The 18,588-nt window shown below is 40.5% G+C and overlaps 1 protein-coding gene across 1 annotated transcript; it reads left to right on the plus strand.

The window, feature by feature from the left end:
* Nucleotides 1–1,890: 1,890 nt before the first annotated feature.
* Dfd (Deformed) lies at nucleotides 1,891–12,483 on the plus strand. The gene is made up of 5 exons (NM_057853.3): nucleotides 1,891–3,166; nucleotides 3,552–3,652; nucleotides 3,718–3,895; nucleotides 11,034–11,413; nucleotides 11,680–12,483. The coding sequence occupies exons 1-5, from the start codon at nucleotides 2,380–2,382 to the stop codon at nucleotides 11,992–11,994; spliced, it is 1,761 nt and encodes a 586-aa protein (NP_477201.1). The 5' UTR covers nucleotides 1,891–2,379; the 3' UTR covers nucleotides 11,995–12,483.
* Nucleotides 12,484–18,588: the final 6,105 nt, after the last annotated feature.

The following is an 18,588-nucleotide window of genomic DNA, read 5'->3' on the forward strand; positions in this document are numbered from 1 at the left end:
GTAAACATGGAACTTCCATTAATTAACACTAGCTGGTCAATTAATTCGAACACTTTAACGTGGAATGAAGACCTAAACCAACATTTACTCCTATGAGTCTGGCCGACGGACCACAGACTAAATTTAAGTTTTATAAACTTAACTAGCCTAATGACGTTTTGATGGTGACCATCAAAATCGAATCAGTTGGAAGTCGATTAATTAGTGGCCATGCCCCTATACCGCTCACATATGGAACTGGTGAAGGAGGTGGCACAGCACGTGGACCTGATTGTAAGGGGGTTAAGATATTTTTGGTGGGTTTACCGGAGGTCCAATTATTCGGCAATTAGCCAGAGTCACTTTCAGAAACACACTCCAGAAGTGTGACACGAATTTATGCTCAATTTAACTTTTATTTGAAGTGAGTTAGGGCAGCTGGCTCTATAGGGTCAGCAGATTTCAAACTTATTAAAATATATATCACAAAAATTTAAAATCTGTTGAATTCATTAAGCGAAATAATCAAAAGTTTGTATGATATTACCTATAAATAAATTGTTAATATTCCGCATTGCTCGAAGTACGAATTTAAAAGTACAAGCCATATTTTCTTTTACCCACATTATGGATTGTTATGAATCAGTCTAAATATTTACTAAAAACAATATTAAAGCATTAAATATCCAACCTTCTCGATGTGCATTATACAACAATCATTCTATTGATTTTCCACGTTTCGCTTGCTCCATTTGAATATGTGCCCGTCATCGCCATAACAACAACATCGGAGGAAAAATCACGGTAGTAATGACAACAATAATAACAGCCTTAGCCCCAGCCAGACCACAACAATAATCACAGAGGAGAACAAAGTGATATTCGTTGGTTGTTCAATTGAAATTGTTGCAAGTCAGCTCGGACTCTCCAACTCGGTAGCTGAATTCAGACGAAGAAATCGGCATCCAATAGTACCGTCCCCTCTTTACGATCAATACTGTTGTTACCCACGCGTTCTCTGCATCGTTCCTACAGAATCCATTTATGAAAGTGGAAAATAAATGGTGTGCTCCATATCCACACTTACGTCTTGTCCGGGATCGATGAAAGCCTTCTGAAAATGGGCGGAGTTTCTTGGGTCCAGACAACTTTTTCGTCGAGTTCAATTTTCGAGCGTGCGCCATGACTTTGAAGGTACCAGCACACTCACAGCAAAAGTACAACCAAAATAGTAAGTCTGAGGGAAGAACAGTCGAGGGTAGGTAAGTAGGTGTGCTAATGAGCTAAACAGTGCTGTTTGAGATATAAATATAACATTGAATCAATTCAGAAATCCTATTTCTCTATGTAGACAATTGCGTTTTTAATTTTCTATTCGATTTACTGTCATTTCAATTTATTAATCCTTGGAAAGTAAAATAAGCTTATTTCGTAAAAAAATAAATAAGACGTTACTAAAATATAAAAAAAATATATACACTGTACAGTAAAAGTAAAATTATATTTTAAAGTTTTAATTAATGGCTTTTTATTTTTTTTTTTTAAGAATACTTCTTTGAACTAGTTCAATATTGTATGCCTTGACTGTTCACGCAACTCAAAATGGGTGTGACCAAAGATCTGGCCATCCCGCTTTAACCACAATGCTCCCTCTCAGTCGCGCTTGCGAGAGAACTATGGTCAGTGGTGGAAAATGGCGTACGAGGCGAAGGGTGAGAAAAGGTGAACAGACATGGCTGCTACATATGAATGGCTTTATTTGTGCGCGTGTGTGGGCCGTCCTTCGATTGCTTCGGCAGTGAAAACCCGTTTTGATGGCAATGGCGGTGAGAGAGAGCGAGCGAGAGCACAAGCAAACAAGAGCGAAGAGTGGCGAAACAGGTTCGCTCGCACGGAGAGTTATCGCCAGCGAGCATAACAAAAAATCGGCTCGAATGGGACGGTTCGTGTTCGCAGCGCACTCGTAAGACCGAAACGTCCGACTTTTCTCCCTGTGTGGGATTGAAATTCGTTGTAAAAACGTTTTTTATAACCGGAAAATAACACCATAATCAAGTTTCTCAGAATTCCAAGGCCCCACGGCTTTTAAAAGTGACAAAAAAGTGCAAACAAAGTATAATCAAAACAATAAAAGTGAAAATTATGAAGACAACGGGAGCCTTCTAACCCCTTTGTTTAGTTAAAAATATTAAAAAGAATACGAAATTTATTTTAACCAACACAATCTTAAAAGTAATTACTACTTGCAAAAGCAGCGCCTTTAATCAATAGTTAATGTACTAAAAGCAAAAGGTTCGGAGTATGTGCAATCCAAGTGATAGTGCCCAAGAAAAAATCGAATAACAAAGTAATAACCAGGAAAACGCATCCGGTGAACCCCGATCCAACAGACCTTCCGTCATGAGCTCTTTTCTCATGGGTTATCCGCATGCACCACATCATGTCCAGAGTCCCATGTCCATGGGCAATGGCTTGGACCCAAAGTTTCCGCCGTTGGCCGATGACTATCATCACTACAATGGACACTATTCGATGACCGCATCTACGGGTCATATGAGTGGTGCCGTCGGCGGTGGTGCAGGTGTTGGGTCTGTCGGAGGTGGTGGAGCAGGTGGGATGACTGGTCATCCGCATTCCATGCACCCGGCGGACATGGTCAGTGACTATATGGCGCATCACCACAATCCGCACAGCCACTCCCATTCGCACACCCACTCACTACCGCACCACCATAGCAACAGTGCAATATCTGGACACCACCAGGCATCCGCCGGCGGTTACAGTTCCAATTATGCCAATGCCACTCCGCCCTCACATCCGCACTCGCATCCACACGCCCATCCGCACCAGAGCCTCGGCTATTACGTCCACCACGCCCCCGAATTCATATCCGCAGGAGCGGTGCACTCCGATCCCACGAACGGATACGGACCGGCGGCAAACGTTCCAAATACGAGCAATGGCGGTGGTGGCGGAGGAAGTGGCGCAGTGCTCGGAGGTGGCGCAGTGGGTGGATCGGCAAATGGATATTACGGCGGGTACGGTGGGGGTTATGGGACGGCGAACGGAAGTGTGGGCAGCACCCACTCCCAAGGACACTCGCCGCACTCCCAGATGATGGATCTGCCCCTTCAGTGCAGCTCCACGGAACCACCGACGAACACGGCGCTGGGACTGCAGGAATTAGGTGAGTCCATACTAATAGAATTTCTGTTGTCTCTTGGAATCCGTTGAGATTTGATAGGAGGATATACTTAGTACTATTTCAATAATCTGAAGATTATCAATCGATCCTTATATTAAATATATATTTATATTTATATTTATATAATTATTTTTTTTATTTATATATCAATTCCATAGCAAAGTCATTTTACATTCGTATATCCAAACCTTTTAAAATGTCTAGGGAGCAGATTGAGAAAAACACTTAAAATAAGCCCACAAGATTGTTATGCCGCATAGTAATATTAAAAAAGATCTAATATTTTGTACATATATAAGCCCTTCAATTCGATTTTAGCTACTCTAATTACACTGTACCAAACTAAAGTGACTTCCATTCCATGCAGGCCTAAAACTAGAAAAACGCATAGAAGAAGCTGTACCTGCCGGACAACAACTGCAAGAGCTAGGGATGCGATTGCGGTGTGATGATATGGGATCCGAAAACGTAAGTACTTGCAGCAGATGTGCCAAGAGAGAATGCGTAATCGAGGCCTTGATTGACTTGTTTAGGACGATATGTCAGAGGAGGATCGGCTCATGCTGGATCGATCTCCAGACGAGCTGGGCTCCAACGACAACGACGACGACCTCGGGGACTCAGACAGCGATGAGGATCTGATGGCGGAGACGACCGATGGCGAACGGATCATCTACCCCTGGATGAAGAAGATCCATGTGGCGGGAGTTGGTAAGTTGAAAGTTTCTCTTTATCTCCTGCTCTCCCCTTCGCGCCCATGTCGTGTCCCATTTTTCGGGGTATGCTAATTAAATTACTTAGCTGCCAACACCCACTTGATTCACTGACAGGCCCCTGTAATGTTCGTTCCTGGGCGAAACCCAAAATGAAAATAAACAATCTAAAAGCCAAAGACACCAGCCAACCGAGTAACTTAAAAAAGAAAACTGCGACTCCAAGCTCATTAATCAAAATCAAGAGTGCCACGCCTTGCGTCGAGGGGCGAACCGTGTTCACCAAACGACAAGTTCCTGTACATACTACTCCTATATAATATAATATAATGCACATAACGTTAAGTGAGTCCCACTCGCTGCAATCAGCACTTTAAGAGGCTCCTGGTTATTAGGCCTCTTCAGAGGTTCTTTCAGCACTTGAACTGACATAAAATCAACTTGGACTGCTGAATGGTACGGTGCCAATTGATACATCATAAAAAGTCATCCTGGGAATGTAGTATAGAGCTGCATATATATGTAGTTTTTTTTTTTAGGCAATTGAAACATTTTTGTCTAGGAAGAAACAATCGTTAAATTAAACCTCGAAGATATTTTAACGAACACTCATTCTCATTTCAATGTTCTTCTGAAAAATTGTATGTATCCATTCATATGCTTAGCCCCCAGAAAATAATTTCCAGGCTCTCTGAATTATACACAGTAATTTTCTAAGGCCTACAATGAAAGCTTTTTCGACTCATTCTTGGCACAAAAACTGAATGCAACTTGGACATGGAGAACAGGTTTCTTGCCTGGTTTCATTCACCAGATCCAGAGACCGACTGAATGGGCTCAGTTGAGTTGACCTGGCAGAAATAATTACTAATTAATTGTCACCCCCCAAACGGGGAATTCATTCAGCCATGTTTCGAGTGTGTTACCAACAACATCTGACGGCCAACTGTAGATTGTCGTCGCTTATTGTTTTAATAAAACCAAAATAGGGATGCCACGGGGCGGCAAGTAGGTGACGAATGCGTTTCCCAGAGGATCGGATGGAGGTCTGAAGCTACTGATAGATTGCTTTTTAATTAGCACAGCACAGTACACAGGGATACTCCAGTTCGACCATAACCTTGACCCAAATGGGTAATTATAACGTTTCGCTTAACGCCACTCCGACTCGCTCATTGTCAAATGCCTCATCGGTTCATCGGGTTCCCAGTACCCACTCCCGATTTACTTGACTGTGGAAATTTGTCGTTTCACTGAAAAAAATATAGTACATAATTCAAAGTTGGCTTCAAACTAAAGGGTTTTTAAATAATTTCTAATTTTTAATAATCCAATTAAACATGTTAACATGATGAAATTTGGCTTTACAGTAGGAACCGAGGGTCATATAAAAGCAATGGCTTAACTATATTATTAATATATACCATTACACATTTATTGTGTTCGTACCGGTTTCTAAGATGCTATTTCTAATATTGGGACATTTAAAATAAAACAACAAAGCCCGCATTTGATTTTCTTTATTGTGGAAAGTTTTTCTTAGTGTCAGCATCAAAAATCAAACCCAAAAACGAAATATCGAAGTTGTGCGGCGCGCAGGGAGACAGGGAAACGATCGCTCGGGGGCATATTTGACACAGTCGCAAGGTACACCATACCAACTTATCTTCGGGCTCATGCTCGGATTCCGATTCCAAGCCCCCGCCCCTCCATCGGTAGGGTATAACTCCGACTGAGTGACGGATGGTCCGTGTCATTTGATGTTAATGTTGTGACATTTATCATGAGCGCACGACCACGAGAACAAGACGGGGCTTGATTATCGCCAGTGCATCATCTTATCCAGCGTCTTGGCATCCGTCTCCTTCTCCGTCTCGTTGTGCCCCAAAACGCAGACCCGTGACCCCGGGTTCCCGCCGGTGTCATGTTATTCCCTTTACAAATGACTTACACTCGCTTAGCACTTGCCCGAAACTAAGGCCCAAACTATGAATGCCGCTGATGTGGCGTGTGGTCTCTTGCCGAATTTAATTTGCTTTGGCCCTGCGGCGGCCTAAAACTTGTTTCAAACTTGTGCCTCCGTCGAATGAGAGAAGCAGAGCTAGGTGTGAATCGCATTTGGAGAGCAATTTGTGGATTATTTAATAGGTGTCATTAAAAGTGTTGAAAGGTTGTGAAAAATTAATGGAATCGGGCTGCAGTCAGGTTGCAGTTGAAACTCTTAAGTTTGATGTGATGAACGAAAATAAACAGAGCGCTTATATTAATAATCGAATCTATTTGATTAGATAATTTATATCGCCTTAAGTAAGTGTATTACATTGGACAAATCCAAATACAATTACAAATTTATGCAACAACTGGAAAGTAAACATATATTGGTAAAGTCCACGAACTGTTTTATGGTTTCTTAGACTGCGCTGGTAATGTTATGTTTAAATATGTTGTTACACAATACTTTAATGAAATTAGACCATAAACTTATTTTGTTGACCACATGCTAATGCCAAAACTGAACGGAATAAATTCTGTGCGAAGACTTGACTGAACAATATTGATTTCATGCACGAAGGCGGCTCAAGATGAGGTGGCTAAAAACTCGTGCAAGTTTCGTGTTTATAGAGGGGGAGACACTGAGCTATAGACACGGTATAGTCGCTTTCAATGAACAGTGGAACGTGAACAGCCTTGTACCTGAATTTCAATGGCAAGTCCACGATTAAGTTTCCACCATGAGGCAGAGTTTGCCTGAGAGTCACAGTTACCCGATGACTTGCGGAAAAGCCTCCGAGACGGGCAAAAAAAGTGCAAGCCGCAGATACAGATACAGATTCGGATTCAGATACACGAGTCTCAGCCGCAGATGCTGTAAAAACTCAGCTGGAATTGCGCCTTCGCAAGAGTGCAAATCGTTGGGAAAGGGGTGGCATAGGGCGAGGAATCAGGGGAGTAATCACCGGCGGCCCAGGGCATGACAATGATGAAAATGACGCAGTAAAAATTAAGAAGTTCGCGTTTATGACAGATGGGGCACGAACAGCTGAGACTCAGCTGGATTCTTCACAAAACATAATTAGCGATCCCTGTTCGCTGGCTAACTCTCTCTCTCTCTTTCTCTTTCTCTTTCTCTTTCTATTTCTGTTTGACTCCCCTTATTGCCGTCTCTGTTTTGGTTCAGCAATTTAAGCCAATAAAGTTCTCTGGAGCTGTGCAAATTATTGAAATTGGCTTTAATTAGCGGAGCTTTTATTGCTGCTGCCGCACTCTGCCCATTGACCACCGGGATATGCACATATATATGAAATATAAACGAACCCGGTGGGGTTTTCGTGGGTTCTTGTCTTGAAAGCAACGAATCTCCAAGGTCGTCTTACGCGTTCTCCATTGTTCGCCGGCCTTCGAGTTTGAGTCGTGAGCTTCTTAGCTTGACTTGTCTTTCTTTTGGTACTCTGCACTTTGGCGTCTTTACGGTTTCGGTTTCGCTTGATTTTACGGATCCATTCTATTTCCATTTCGTTAGCACAACAAAGCAAAATCATCTTGGGACAAGTGCTGAATTTTCGACTTAGTTGAATAACATTGTTGATGGTCATTCGACTTGCTTCTTTCATTGTTCAGTACCAGAATCGAAAGTGAAACGAATACTTTTAACAAATGGGAAATCGATAGCAAGATATGAAAACGTTTCAAATAGAATGGATTTTACTTTCTTTTTTAAAGAATGTTGTGCTCAAGTATACATTACTTATAAATTACTTACATTACTTATTACTTATCTTATAAATGTATTAAAAACAATATTTCTATTTTTAAATGAAAGTTCTTCATCTTACATCACAAGATAGCTCCAACTATAATATAACGATTTTTAAATAGTTACTTGAATTCAATAATAACCATAAATTCAACTTTGCTTTAAGAGTTTTTTTTTTTCAACATACAAATACAACTTATTAAATTAAAGTTAACTACCTTAAGTCATTTTTGCAATACAAAAGTATATTTAGTGGATTACAAAAACCTTATGCTAAATTCAAATAAATTTTTAACGAACTACAATTTAAAGCATGAACCGTGGAAATCTCCAGCTCCTCCCGTGCAATTAGTTTCGGTCAGTATAGCGCAGATTATTTTAACTTTGCCTCGTTCGACTCTACTTAAATTAACATATTTAAGCATTTAGTTGTGCACTTGGCTTAAGCCATTGAAAAGCGCGCAAAGTATTTGCGTTTAAATTAACAAAATTCGAGTTGGAGAACGATTCTCCCACAGCTTGGCAACCAGTTCAAGTGCTGCGGGTACTTTACTTTGGAACACGATTCTACACATATGTAAACGTATATATATATTTATGTGATATGTACACGAGGGTTTGGTGTTCTGCCCGTACATGTGTAAGTAGCATGAGCTCATGTTTATTTTTATTATTTGCCTGCCACAAATTGCAAGTCACTTGACAAGCTGCTGATGCAGCTCCCGCTGTTGTTGAAATGTTGACTTGCCTTTTTCCTTTGCTCGTTGTTATTGTTGCCATGAGCTCACACACTTTAATATAAGAAATAAAAACCAAATCTTCGAGCTCAAAGTAAAGTTTTAAACTTAGAACCCAGCTGGATAACGTGGCGTATGCGCAATCTCCGTTTGGGCATTCATTAGTGAGACCGAAAATTAATTTCTTGGCATTTGTTAGCTGCATTCGAAATGCGATTTCCTCTAATAGGTGAACAGGTTTTCGTAGTTTTTTCCACGCTGGCTATAAATGTTTTTGATGAATGTTTATATAAATGAATTATGACAGCCGTTAAATATTTTTGGTTGATTTCTTTCTATTTTTCATTACAATTTTTGTTGTTTGTTTCGGGTTGGCACGAGTCAAATTTCTTTTTCGGATTAACCAAAGATATTTACGCACTCTCTGTTTATCGGCTTGGCAATTAATCATTTATATTCAAGCATCTTCTCGATTCGAATGCAAAATGAATGAAGTAAAGAACCGAAGCCCGGAAGTTGTCCGGTGGCCACCGCACCTCAAAATCGGGTTGCTTTAAGCCCACAAATGAGGCCGCCAGACAACAGCAGATTATGAAATAATGCCTGACATAGTTTTTGTCCGCTCTCCCTCGCTCTGGCTGAATGAAAATGTAGAGTCACAAACGCATGATAAATCATATGAAATTTTGGATGGGACAAACATGCCGACAGCCTGACTCAGACCGCCGAACGAAAGTGTGGGATCGAAAGGGACAGCAGCTGCTGCCTACGCAGCAAGTCCACCCGCGGGCGCCAATTCATTTTCGCAGCTCTTTAGCACTTTTCCACCACATAACATCCCCCTTCGAGGAACGTCTCCCCTGGGAGATTGCACAAGCGCAATCTTGATTTCCTTGGCCTTGTATGATTTGGCATTTTCGTTAAATTGGCTGCCATTCTTGCCGGTTTTAAATGCAATTGGCACTCTTTCTCGTTTTCGTTTTTCGTCTTAAGCCATGACACTGCGATTTCCTTTGGCCTGTACCGAAGTTCTTCCGCTTCGCGCGGCCTGGCAGTTTCGTTGAAATGTTGAAATGAAATGATACGCACTTATTAAAAACGAATTAACGCAGCATGCCGCCGCCGCCAGCGCCTACATTTTTGAGCAGCTGACGTTGGAAACGGTGTTGTTTCGTTATCTGTTTAACTTCCCTGCTCCTTTGGGGTTTTTGTAATTGATATTGCAGTTGGCTTGGTTCGTTTTTATTGCTGTCCTTCTAGGGTTTTCTTTTGATTTTAGATTCGTGTTATTTTGGGTTATCACTAGCAATCCAAATCAATAATTGATGGATTAGTCATACATGTTAGTTTTATTTACATTTTACAGATAGGAAAAAATATTAAAGCTTTGTGAATTAAGCTGGTCGTCATCTTAGACATTTTGTCCAAGTTAAGTGCTTGGGCCTCTGCGATGTTTTTTAAAAACTTCATGTTTTGATACACCTTGCGGCCAAAACTTTTATTCTAGTCTGTGAGGTTTTTCAAAATATCATTTCTATCCTTTCACCTCCCAACTCAAACTTTTGACATGCCACTCCGGCTCAAGAAAACAAAATAAAAACTTGTCAGCAGCCCTTGAGAGCATTTTTCCCAGTTTCCTCCTGCAGTGACCTGACCCATGTTAGTTCACATTTTTCTGATGGACCACCCAGACCAATGGACGCTCCAATCCCCTGTTTTGGGGGCCTGTCAACGGTTGGCTTGACACATATCATTAATCTAAGTTTCGGCCCCGCCGAGCTGGGATTGAAATATTTCTATCAAATCGAAAGCTGTCTGTCACAGAGCAATGAAATTTTTATAAATGCACAACTCCGAACGGGAAGTGCGAGGGACTGTAACTCTGATAGAAACATCAGCGGAGATGGCAGCAAATTGAAATTGATGGAGCGCGTATAATTTTGGATGTCCATCTCGGACGGGTGGCAGGTGCGAGGCATTTATCTGGCGGCGATAAAAATGAAAGAAAACTGAGTAAGAAAGTGAAGGGGGAAGCGGAAGGATGCAACCCTCAGATGTGTTTAATTTTCCAGCCGGAAAAACTAACTGTGGCCGCGTAATTTTTCGGGAGGCCCAAGGACAAGCCCTGACATCCTAACAGTTGCGCGCCATTTGATTTTGATTAATTATTCAGTCCCAACTGACACGACTCTTTCCTGTGCCCGCGGGCTAGCCCTGTGACCCGTAACCAACCCATCCCCTTGCGGTACCACCCGCTCCACCATCCCATTGACTTGTCCAGTTCCAAGGTGAAAGCGAGAAAACTTTGGCGGGGGCCTTTTAAGGGTTGTCAACTTATCTGGGAGATTTATTGAGAACTTGGCCTGTTATGGAACGCAATTTGAAGTGTATTAATTGTGGTGCCCCATACTCACCCCCAATATTGTTAATATCATCCGATCATTAATTATGAAAATCCAGCGTCTTCTGCGAGATATACACGGCGAAAATATTTAACTTTTTTGGAAAATGACAATAGCTTGCAACATTGTGGCAGTCTTGTGCTTAATCTTTTTAAATATCCATTAAGACCTAACAAATATAATGCATTGATATTGATTTGAGTTTTTACTGACCAAAATTCACTTACGTCTTTACCTGTGCAGCGAACGGGTCTTACCAGCCGGGAATGGAGCCAAAACGCCAACGCACCGCCTACACACGCCATCAGATCCTGGAACTGGAAAAGGAGTTCCACTACAACCGCTACCTGACGCGTCGGCGGCGCATCGAGATTGCCCATACGTTAGTTCTCTCGGAGCGGCAGATCAAGATCTGGTTCCAGAACAGGCGCATGAAGTGGAAGAAGGACAACAAGCTGCCCAACACCAAGAACGTGCGCAAGAAGACGGTGGACGCCAACGGCAACCCAACACCGGTAGCGAAGAAACCCACCAAGCGGGCCGCCTCCAAAAAGCAGCAGCAAGCGCAGCAGCAGCAGCAGTCGCAGCAGCAGCAGACGCAGCAGACTCCGGTGATGAATGAGGTGAGTGGAGCGTGCTGAAAGTCGACAGGAACAGCACTTAAGGGGCCGTCTACTCCCCAGAATTGGCACTCTTGCGAGTGCATTTATTGATAATGAACAGTGCATTAAAGCGCATAAGTCTGAATTTAGCTTAGCAAGCTTATCAATTAAAATATTGTATAAATACAAGAATCAAATTAGAATGAATGCCCTATCTGTTGGAAAATATAGACCATGTGCTAAATGATCGCCATTTTAATCGATTTCCTCTACATTCCTCGTTTCAGTGCATTCGTTCCGACAGTTTGGAGAGTATCGGTGACGTCAGCTCGTCCCTGGGCAATCCGCCCTATATACCGGCGGCACCTGAGACGACCAGCTCTTATCCGGGATCTCAGCAGCACCTCAGCAATAACAACAACAATGGCAGCGGCAATAACAATAATAACAACAACAACAACAACAGCAACCTCAATAACAATAACAATAACAATCAAATGGGTCACACGAATCTGCATGGGCACCTTCAACAGCAACAATCCGATCTCATGACCAATCTTCAGCTACACATCAAGCAGGACTACGATCTGACGGCCCTGTAGAATCAGCAGGGATATCTTCAAGATGACTTCAGCATTGTAAATTAAATACCCCTATCATTCTATGTAGATTTTAGTTTTTCATTTTGAATCAATGACCTTGAACTTCAGGCAAGGTTAAAGACAAATCGGAGTATACAGTGAACGTAGTTAGTTAAGGACCGACCATTAGGTAGACGACTCCCATTTTATAATGTTGTAGTCCCAATTCCCCACAAGTGTTGTATATGAGTTTTACTTAAGCACCCTAGGATTCAGGTTTAAGAGTTTGTATAAAGCCTAGAACGATTCGTCATAGCAAATAAGTGGCATAAACTTAGCGTTAGAATTGATTATTTGTATAACTATGATAACTATAAATATTATTAAAGAATGTAGTTTGCATCTGTTGTGCGTCTCTAGATGTATGTAAGTTCGTACTTATATTTTATTGATACAAATAAAACCGCTAACGAGAAGTATATCAAAATAAAGAGAATATATTGTATATGGAAACAAAGTGAAAACAATTTTTTTAATATGGCTAATAATCATTTAACCCATTTATAAACTAACAACTCGAAAAATATTATTTCGCAATGAGTCAAACAAGCCCGAATAATAAGTTTCTTAACCCACCTACACGATTCAATGTAGAAGATGTGCACCCTTGTGCGCTCGACTATAATCCGCTGATTCATCATCGCTCATTGTCAACTAATTAGGACAAATTTAAACATCATGACCCAAACGCTGCTGGGTAGCCAAATTCAGAGTCGATTTGAGCCAAGCTCCTTTGTTAGGGGAATTTCGGGCTAAAGAATTCAACAGGCCTTTGTTGGCAATCAACGTGGCCAAGGAGGCCAAGAGGAGCTGGCTCTCCAATTGCTAACAAGAGTTCTTAATTAAAAATCGATTCACCAATGATTGATCACAGCCCATTGGCACCTGTTGGCTTCTGGAAATATGTTCAACAAGAAATCTTCTCCGAGACTTGGTATCCTCCGCCGGGCGAGTGTGTCCGATAAACTGGTCTTAGCTCACTTCGGCCGAATCGGCTCGAGGCGAGATCCTATTGCAAATTGTGGCTGGTTAGTCAGGCGTGGCCTCCGTTGACAATGACCCAAGCCCGCGTCGACGGGAGAGTGTCTACCGGCATGGGGACATAATCAATCTACCCCCGATCCTTGGCAGTGGATTGTCGGCCGGGTACATGGAAACACTCTTAGCTCTTAATTTATCATTGCGAAATGATCAGTAGTGCTCCTTGGGCCCCGGGACCCGAAACTGGAAATTGCGCGCACCCTTCCCCCGGCGATAAAAGGCTTAAGACCTACTTATAGACCGGAACGACCCAAGAACTTGTCCAGGGAGCAGGCCAAATAAGTGGGAGATTGCCTCGAGCACTGGGCCGAAGTCGAAATTAGCAGCTCAAAGTGATTACGAGAGCATGAGCACGTGTTAGGGGAATAATTTAACACTTTGACAGCGACTTTAGGGTCCCCCAGAAAGGGAGAAAAGGTCCGAAAAGGGAACTCGTAATTATGACCAACGGAAGCTTCACTTGTCACTTATCCTTACCAAGGACCCACCGCGTGGTTTTATAAGAACTAGTTTATTTTGTTAAACTTTATTCCTACAGCTTCATTTAAATATTTAAAGTATGTGAACGTTTAGAACTAGTATAGCATAACCTTTACAGGTTTAGAAAAAAATATTATTATATCAAGGGTATTAAGAAATAACTACTAGACCTCACCACTTTAAAAGTTCAATTTAATCAAAAGACTCTCAAACTACATAAATATGAAGCATATTCCCCATATAAACCGGAATCCGCTTAGGTAATACGTATGTAGAAACATAGGAAATTTAAACGAAATCACACCTACTGGTAAAAGCTGGAGGAGATCACAAATCTTGCATCCATTTGTTCTAAATGATTTTTAATAGACAAAACTCAGCGCAGCCATTCATGTGGCCATTTATATCCCAGGGCGGCTTCAAAGAGCCAATCCATCGCCTGGCCACTCGCATGCCCAACATAATACATGGGTTAATGGTTACAAATTAGGCTGGATCGGTTGCAGCCATCACGCAAGTGGAGGGGAGTGGCAAGGTGGACCAACCGCAGGCATCCTTCGAGGCGGACTGGAATCACAGTCTTTGTTGAAAAAATAGTTCCCCGATTATATTAATTGAGCAGTCTGGGATCAAGGAAATTTAAAAAGAAAAAAAAAACCCCATGTTAGAATAGTAAACCATTTTAGCTGGACACATTTTAGGTATTACAGATGAGATATATTTTTACGTTTTAGTTTACTGATGGAAAGCCTGAGAACCGCATTTCAAAAGTATAAATATATATGGGTTACAAAATCGAAAAAATCCATGCCCATTGCTAGTGTGGTTACCCAGGGTGTTTGAGGAAGGAGACTAAGCTGCCAATTTAATAAATGGCCAAGCATTAATTAAATCGAAAAGGAGAGGGAACACACAAGAAAAAGGGAGGGAGGACTGGAGTTGCGACTTGAGTGATGAGACTTGATTGATTCCTGCCGAGGGCCACACTTGAGGTGCATTGTTGCACATAATTGTGGCTCTGGCCTTGGCTGCACATTGATTTATTTATGCGGCCGCTCTCCTTTGTCCCCTGGAATTTGTTTCCAATTCAAACTTAATGAGAATTGATGCCTCTTCAGCTTTTTAATACCACTCGTTGTTTGTTTTGGCTTCGGGTTGTTTTGGCATTAAATGGCCTACTAATTGGCAAGGTGAAAACAATTAGCTGACATTTCTTGGAATAGTCAACAGAGAGCGGAGCAAAAACAGTAGCAGGCAAGACCAAGAATGTCCTGCGGCATTCATCAATCGGAGTACGGAGAGAACTAAAACTGGAAACTCAGTATGCTATGTCCCATAGCCCAGTGAGGGGGCTGAGAATCCTTTACCGTTCTAATCCCTTCACTTGTGCCGCCCGACAGCGCGTGGGCGTTTTCGGTGGGCGTGTCGCTGTTTCCGTATGCAAAAACGAAATTAGCAACAGTAGACGCAGTTAATTGTTCCGCTTTGTTTCGTCCTTTTCTGCCTGCAAGGGCCTCACGAAAAATGTAGGCATCGTTTTAGGCTCTAATCAAAGGGTTGAGACAGTGGGCCGGGCCGTGTCCCTTGACTTCTGTTGGGATAATCCTGGATGAAAGAGGATGAGACTGGATTATCCCAAAGGTAAAATATTCCTTGACTACCGCTGCCAAAAGTCAAAAGTTAAGAATGTTGTGCAGCTAAAAACCTTAGCGCTACGGCTATAATGAAAATTGAGAAATAATAGTGAAATTAGGAATATAAGCTTACAAACTAATGAGCATAATAGTCAATTGTGTTAACAAGAAATGTTGATAAAGCAAATACAACCAAATATTATGAATGCATATATGTATATATATTTTTAAAGCAAATTTTATTTTTTTTTTTGTTATTCGCAAATTCAAATACCTATAGCAAACATTCTGAAACTTATTTTATTTGTTTTTGCGAGTTTTTTTTTAATGCCGAGAAGCAAAAGTATCTGCGGTAATTGACATTTGATCATTAATCAAACTGCACAATGCAGCAGCACGCTCTTCTTTTTATTTTATTTCAGACTTTTTCTTTCGTTCTGTTTCTAGATTTTCATTCGCGTTGAAAGAAAAATACTCGAAACGAAAGACACATTTTTTAAATAATTCCCTTCGAACTTACAAGACTTAGCCAGCGAAACAATTGTCAACACCTTTTTACAAAACTAAACTTTCTTTTTGTATATGTTCTATCTCCGTTTCGCACACTACAATTTATGAATGATGCTAATCTGAAGAGAGAATATTCAGAATTTAACTGTAGGTAAGATGCTAATCTTAATGTAAAACCTGATCGTAATGTTTCTTTTTTATTTTTACACTTAAGCTCTTTGTATTAGTTGTAAGACAGTAGTTAAAAGAGAGTACAATTTAAAAGCTAATGTTGCAGATACCATTTCTGTTTTGGAGCGATTTCTTTTACTGTGTACCTATCATGGCTGCCTTCTGAAAGCATTGTTTTTGCTACTGACAGCCCCTTGACAAGACTATGGCAGCTGGAGAAGACCTGAAGGGTCCGTAAATCCCCATATATGATGTGTGCTCTCACCCTCATCGGCCACATCCACACTCACTCGCTCGTCAGCCACCCTCACCCTCTGATTTCTTACCACCCCGGCGCCGGAGTGAAAGTTCCCCTTGAACGGAAACCAAAAAGGACCCAGATGAAGTAGCAATTCCAACCATTTGCAATTCTTACCCTCGTTGCGGAGTAAGTGTGTCTGTGACAGTGGCATTTTTGATGAAATTTTATTCCGTTCACATAGCCGTCAATGTCATTTCAGCCGCTCGCTTAGTTCTTTGCCACGATGTTATTTTTTATGTCTTTTCCTGATTATTTCGTTGACGTGCACTGTCTCAGGCTCAACCAAAAAAGAGATACATAGATCCACACGCACACACTTGAAACCATGTTATTCCTAACAGATTCTTATATATTTTATTTCATTTTGCAAGACTTGACGTTTCTTGTATTTTTATTTGAGCAGTGAAATATTTTTACTTTACGAACTCATACACAATATTTAATGATCCCAACAGTTGTTTTAGCTTGATAGCTTACAGGATAATATTCGTTATTTTGTATAAATCATATTTTAATATACTGAGAGAACAGGTTAAGGCCTCACTGTTTATTTACATTGTGGTCAATAATTAAATATTAATTTCGTTCGACTGCATAATGACATTTTCGAGTTTGCTTACAATCATTCGAACTCGTGCGGTCCGACATATTCGCTTTGTTTTCGAACTTGATTGTAAAATGTAGAATGTATCAGAAAATTTTACAACTTAGCTAATACACAACCCTGCACAATTTTACAATTTGGAAATCAGAATAACAGGGCTCAACATCCCTAGAAAAACAACCCCTGATAAAAACTAGCGACTGACACAAAAGTTCGATATTTTCAAAATTAGGTACAGGAAACGAAGAAGTGAGCACTGCTTGCTTTTTAACAGTAACGTACAATTTAACGTTATAAGTTTTAAATTTATTTACAGTGTAGTTTGGCAGGACAAAGTCCAGCGGTCATAGGTACATTTATAAAAGCGTATAACCGTTAAGCATTTACTAATATTAAATTCGAAATTTACTAAAATGCTTGTGTAGCTAAGATTGTTACCTGGTTTTTAATAATTACAGAAAACCATTTTTGAAACGGGAGGCTCGAAAAAAAAAATTCTGCTACCGAAAAAGTGTTATTTTGTAACTGATTGTTATATGGATCACGTTTAACTGCATGTTCTATGAACCACCTTTTAATCAGAAGAGCATTTTATTTTGAATAAATGTAACTTTTTCCGGCGATCTTTTCGTTAAAAGAAAACATACAACAATTTACTTTTAATGTTTAATTAATTAATTTATTAAGAATATCTGCATGTTCCTTTGTCTGTTTTGATAACGTATAGTAAATTGCGTGTATGATTATCATCGATCTAAGTATCAGTATAAGATAGTGTCTGTAGTTTTTCGGTCAAAATCAAGGTCCCATTTTGAGACTTAGTCACCTACTGGTAGTCATAATGGTACATTATTCAGAAATATGTACATTTATACGTACATATCTGGTTAAGCTAAATGGCTTACACTTACTTAAATTAAAAAAGCTTGAACTCGTATCATTTTTACAGTCAACTCGCAGAGAATAATCAAAAACACTAAAATATAGATTATTCTTTAATAACAAGTTTCTATAAATTAATTAGGAGTCCCAAGTTCTTCCGATCATTTGCGTGAATGTTAAACTTCTTCGCCCAAGAAATGATTTGCACCATCTGTATTGAATTTACTCGTCACATTTTCGTAATGGCAAAAGCTTATAGACCATCCCTAAATGATATAAAAAGGAATGCCATGTATACCATATGCATCTGTGGGTGCAAATCGGGCAGCAAAAAAATATACTTTACTAATACTAATATTTTATAATATTTACAAATAAGTTAAGATCTTGTGTGTATATGTCAGCAAAACGTCATAGTTGACGGTTGCTGTTACTGCTGTTATTAATATCTAAATAGATTTCGCTAAAGCTTGCCAAAAGATAACAAATTATTGCTATATTCATTGAATGTGTTCCATTTTCTTTCGCTACTGTATGTGTCCTGCTTACCCAGACTAAACTTCTGAACTGATGCCGGTAACGAAAAGGTATCCAGGCATAATGGCCAAAGGATGTTTTTCAAGTGGCGTTCTATGCAAATTGGGCAAAGTGCATGGACATTTTAGCCGAACTGCAAACTTTGACAATCCCCCCTTACGAACACGACCAGAAATCGACGCCACACAATTGACTTGACCCAAATGCCTTGTTGAGGCGCAGACACAGATACTCCACACACATACAGTCAAATAGCGAAGAACCACCCCACACCCATTTGCGAAATTGTAATGGCAATTTGTATGCAAAATTGTCAGAATGTAAATTTCATGCAGCACATCGAATAAATTGAAGTCGGCAGGAATATAAATGAAACCCAAAGAATTCAGCAATAA

Source organism: Drosophila melanogaster, chromosome 3R (genome assembly GCF_000001215.4).
Source record: "Drosophila melanogaster chromosome 3R".
Classification (NCBI taxonomy): domain Eukaryota; kingdom Metazoa; phylum Arthropoda; class Insecta; order Diptera; family Drosophilidae; genus Drosophila; species Drosophila melanogaster.

Excerpts from the sequence above, each read along its gene's own strand:
- Dfd (NM_057853.3), top strand. The coding sequence starts at position 2,380 with ATGAGCTCTTTTCTCATGGGTTATCCGCATGCACCACATCATGTCCAG. Across the intron at positions 3,167-3,551 it reads GCTGGGACTGCAGGAATTAG|GCCTAAAACTAGAAAAACGC; the intron begins GTGAGTCCATAC and ends CATTCCATGCAG. Across the intron at positions 11,414-11,679 it reads AGACTCCGGTGATGAATGAG|TGCATTCGTTCCGACAGTTT; the intron begins GTGAGTGGAGCG and ends TCCTCGTTTCAG.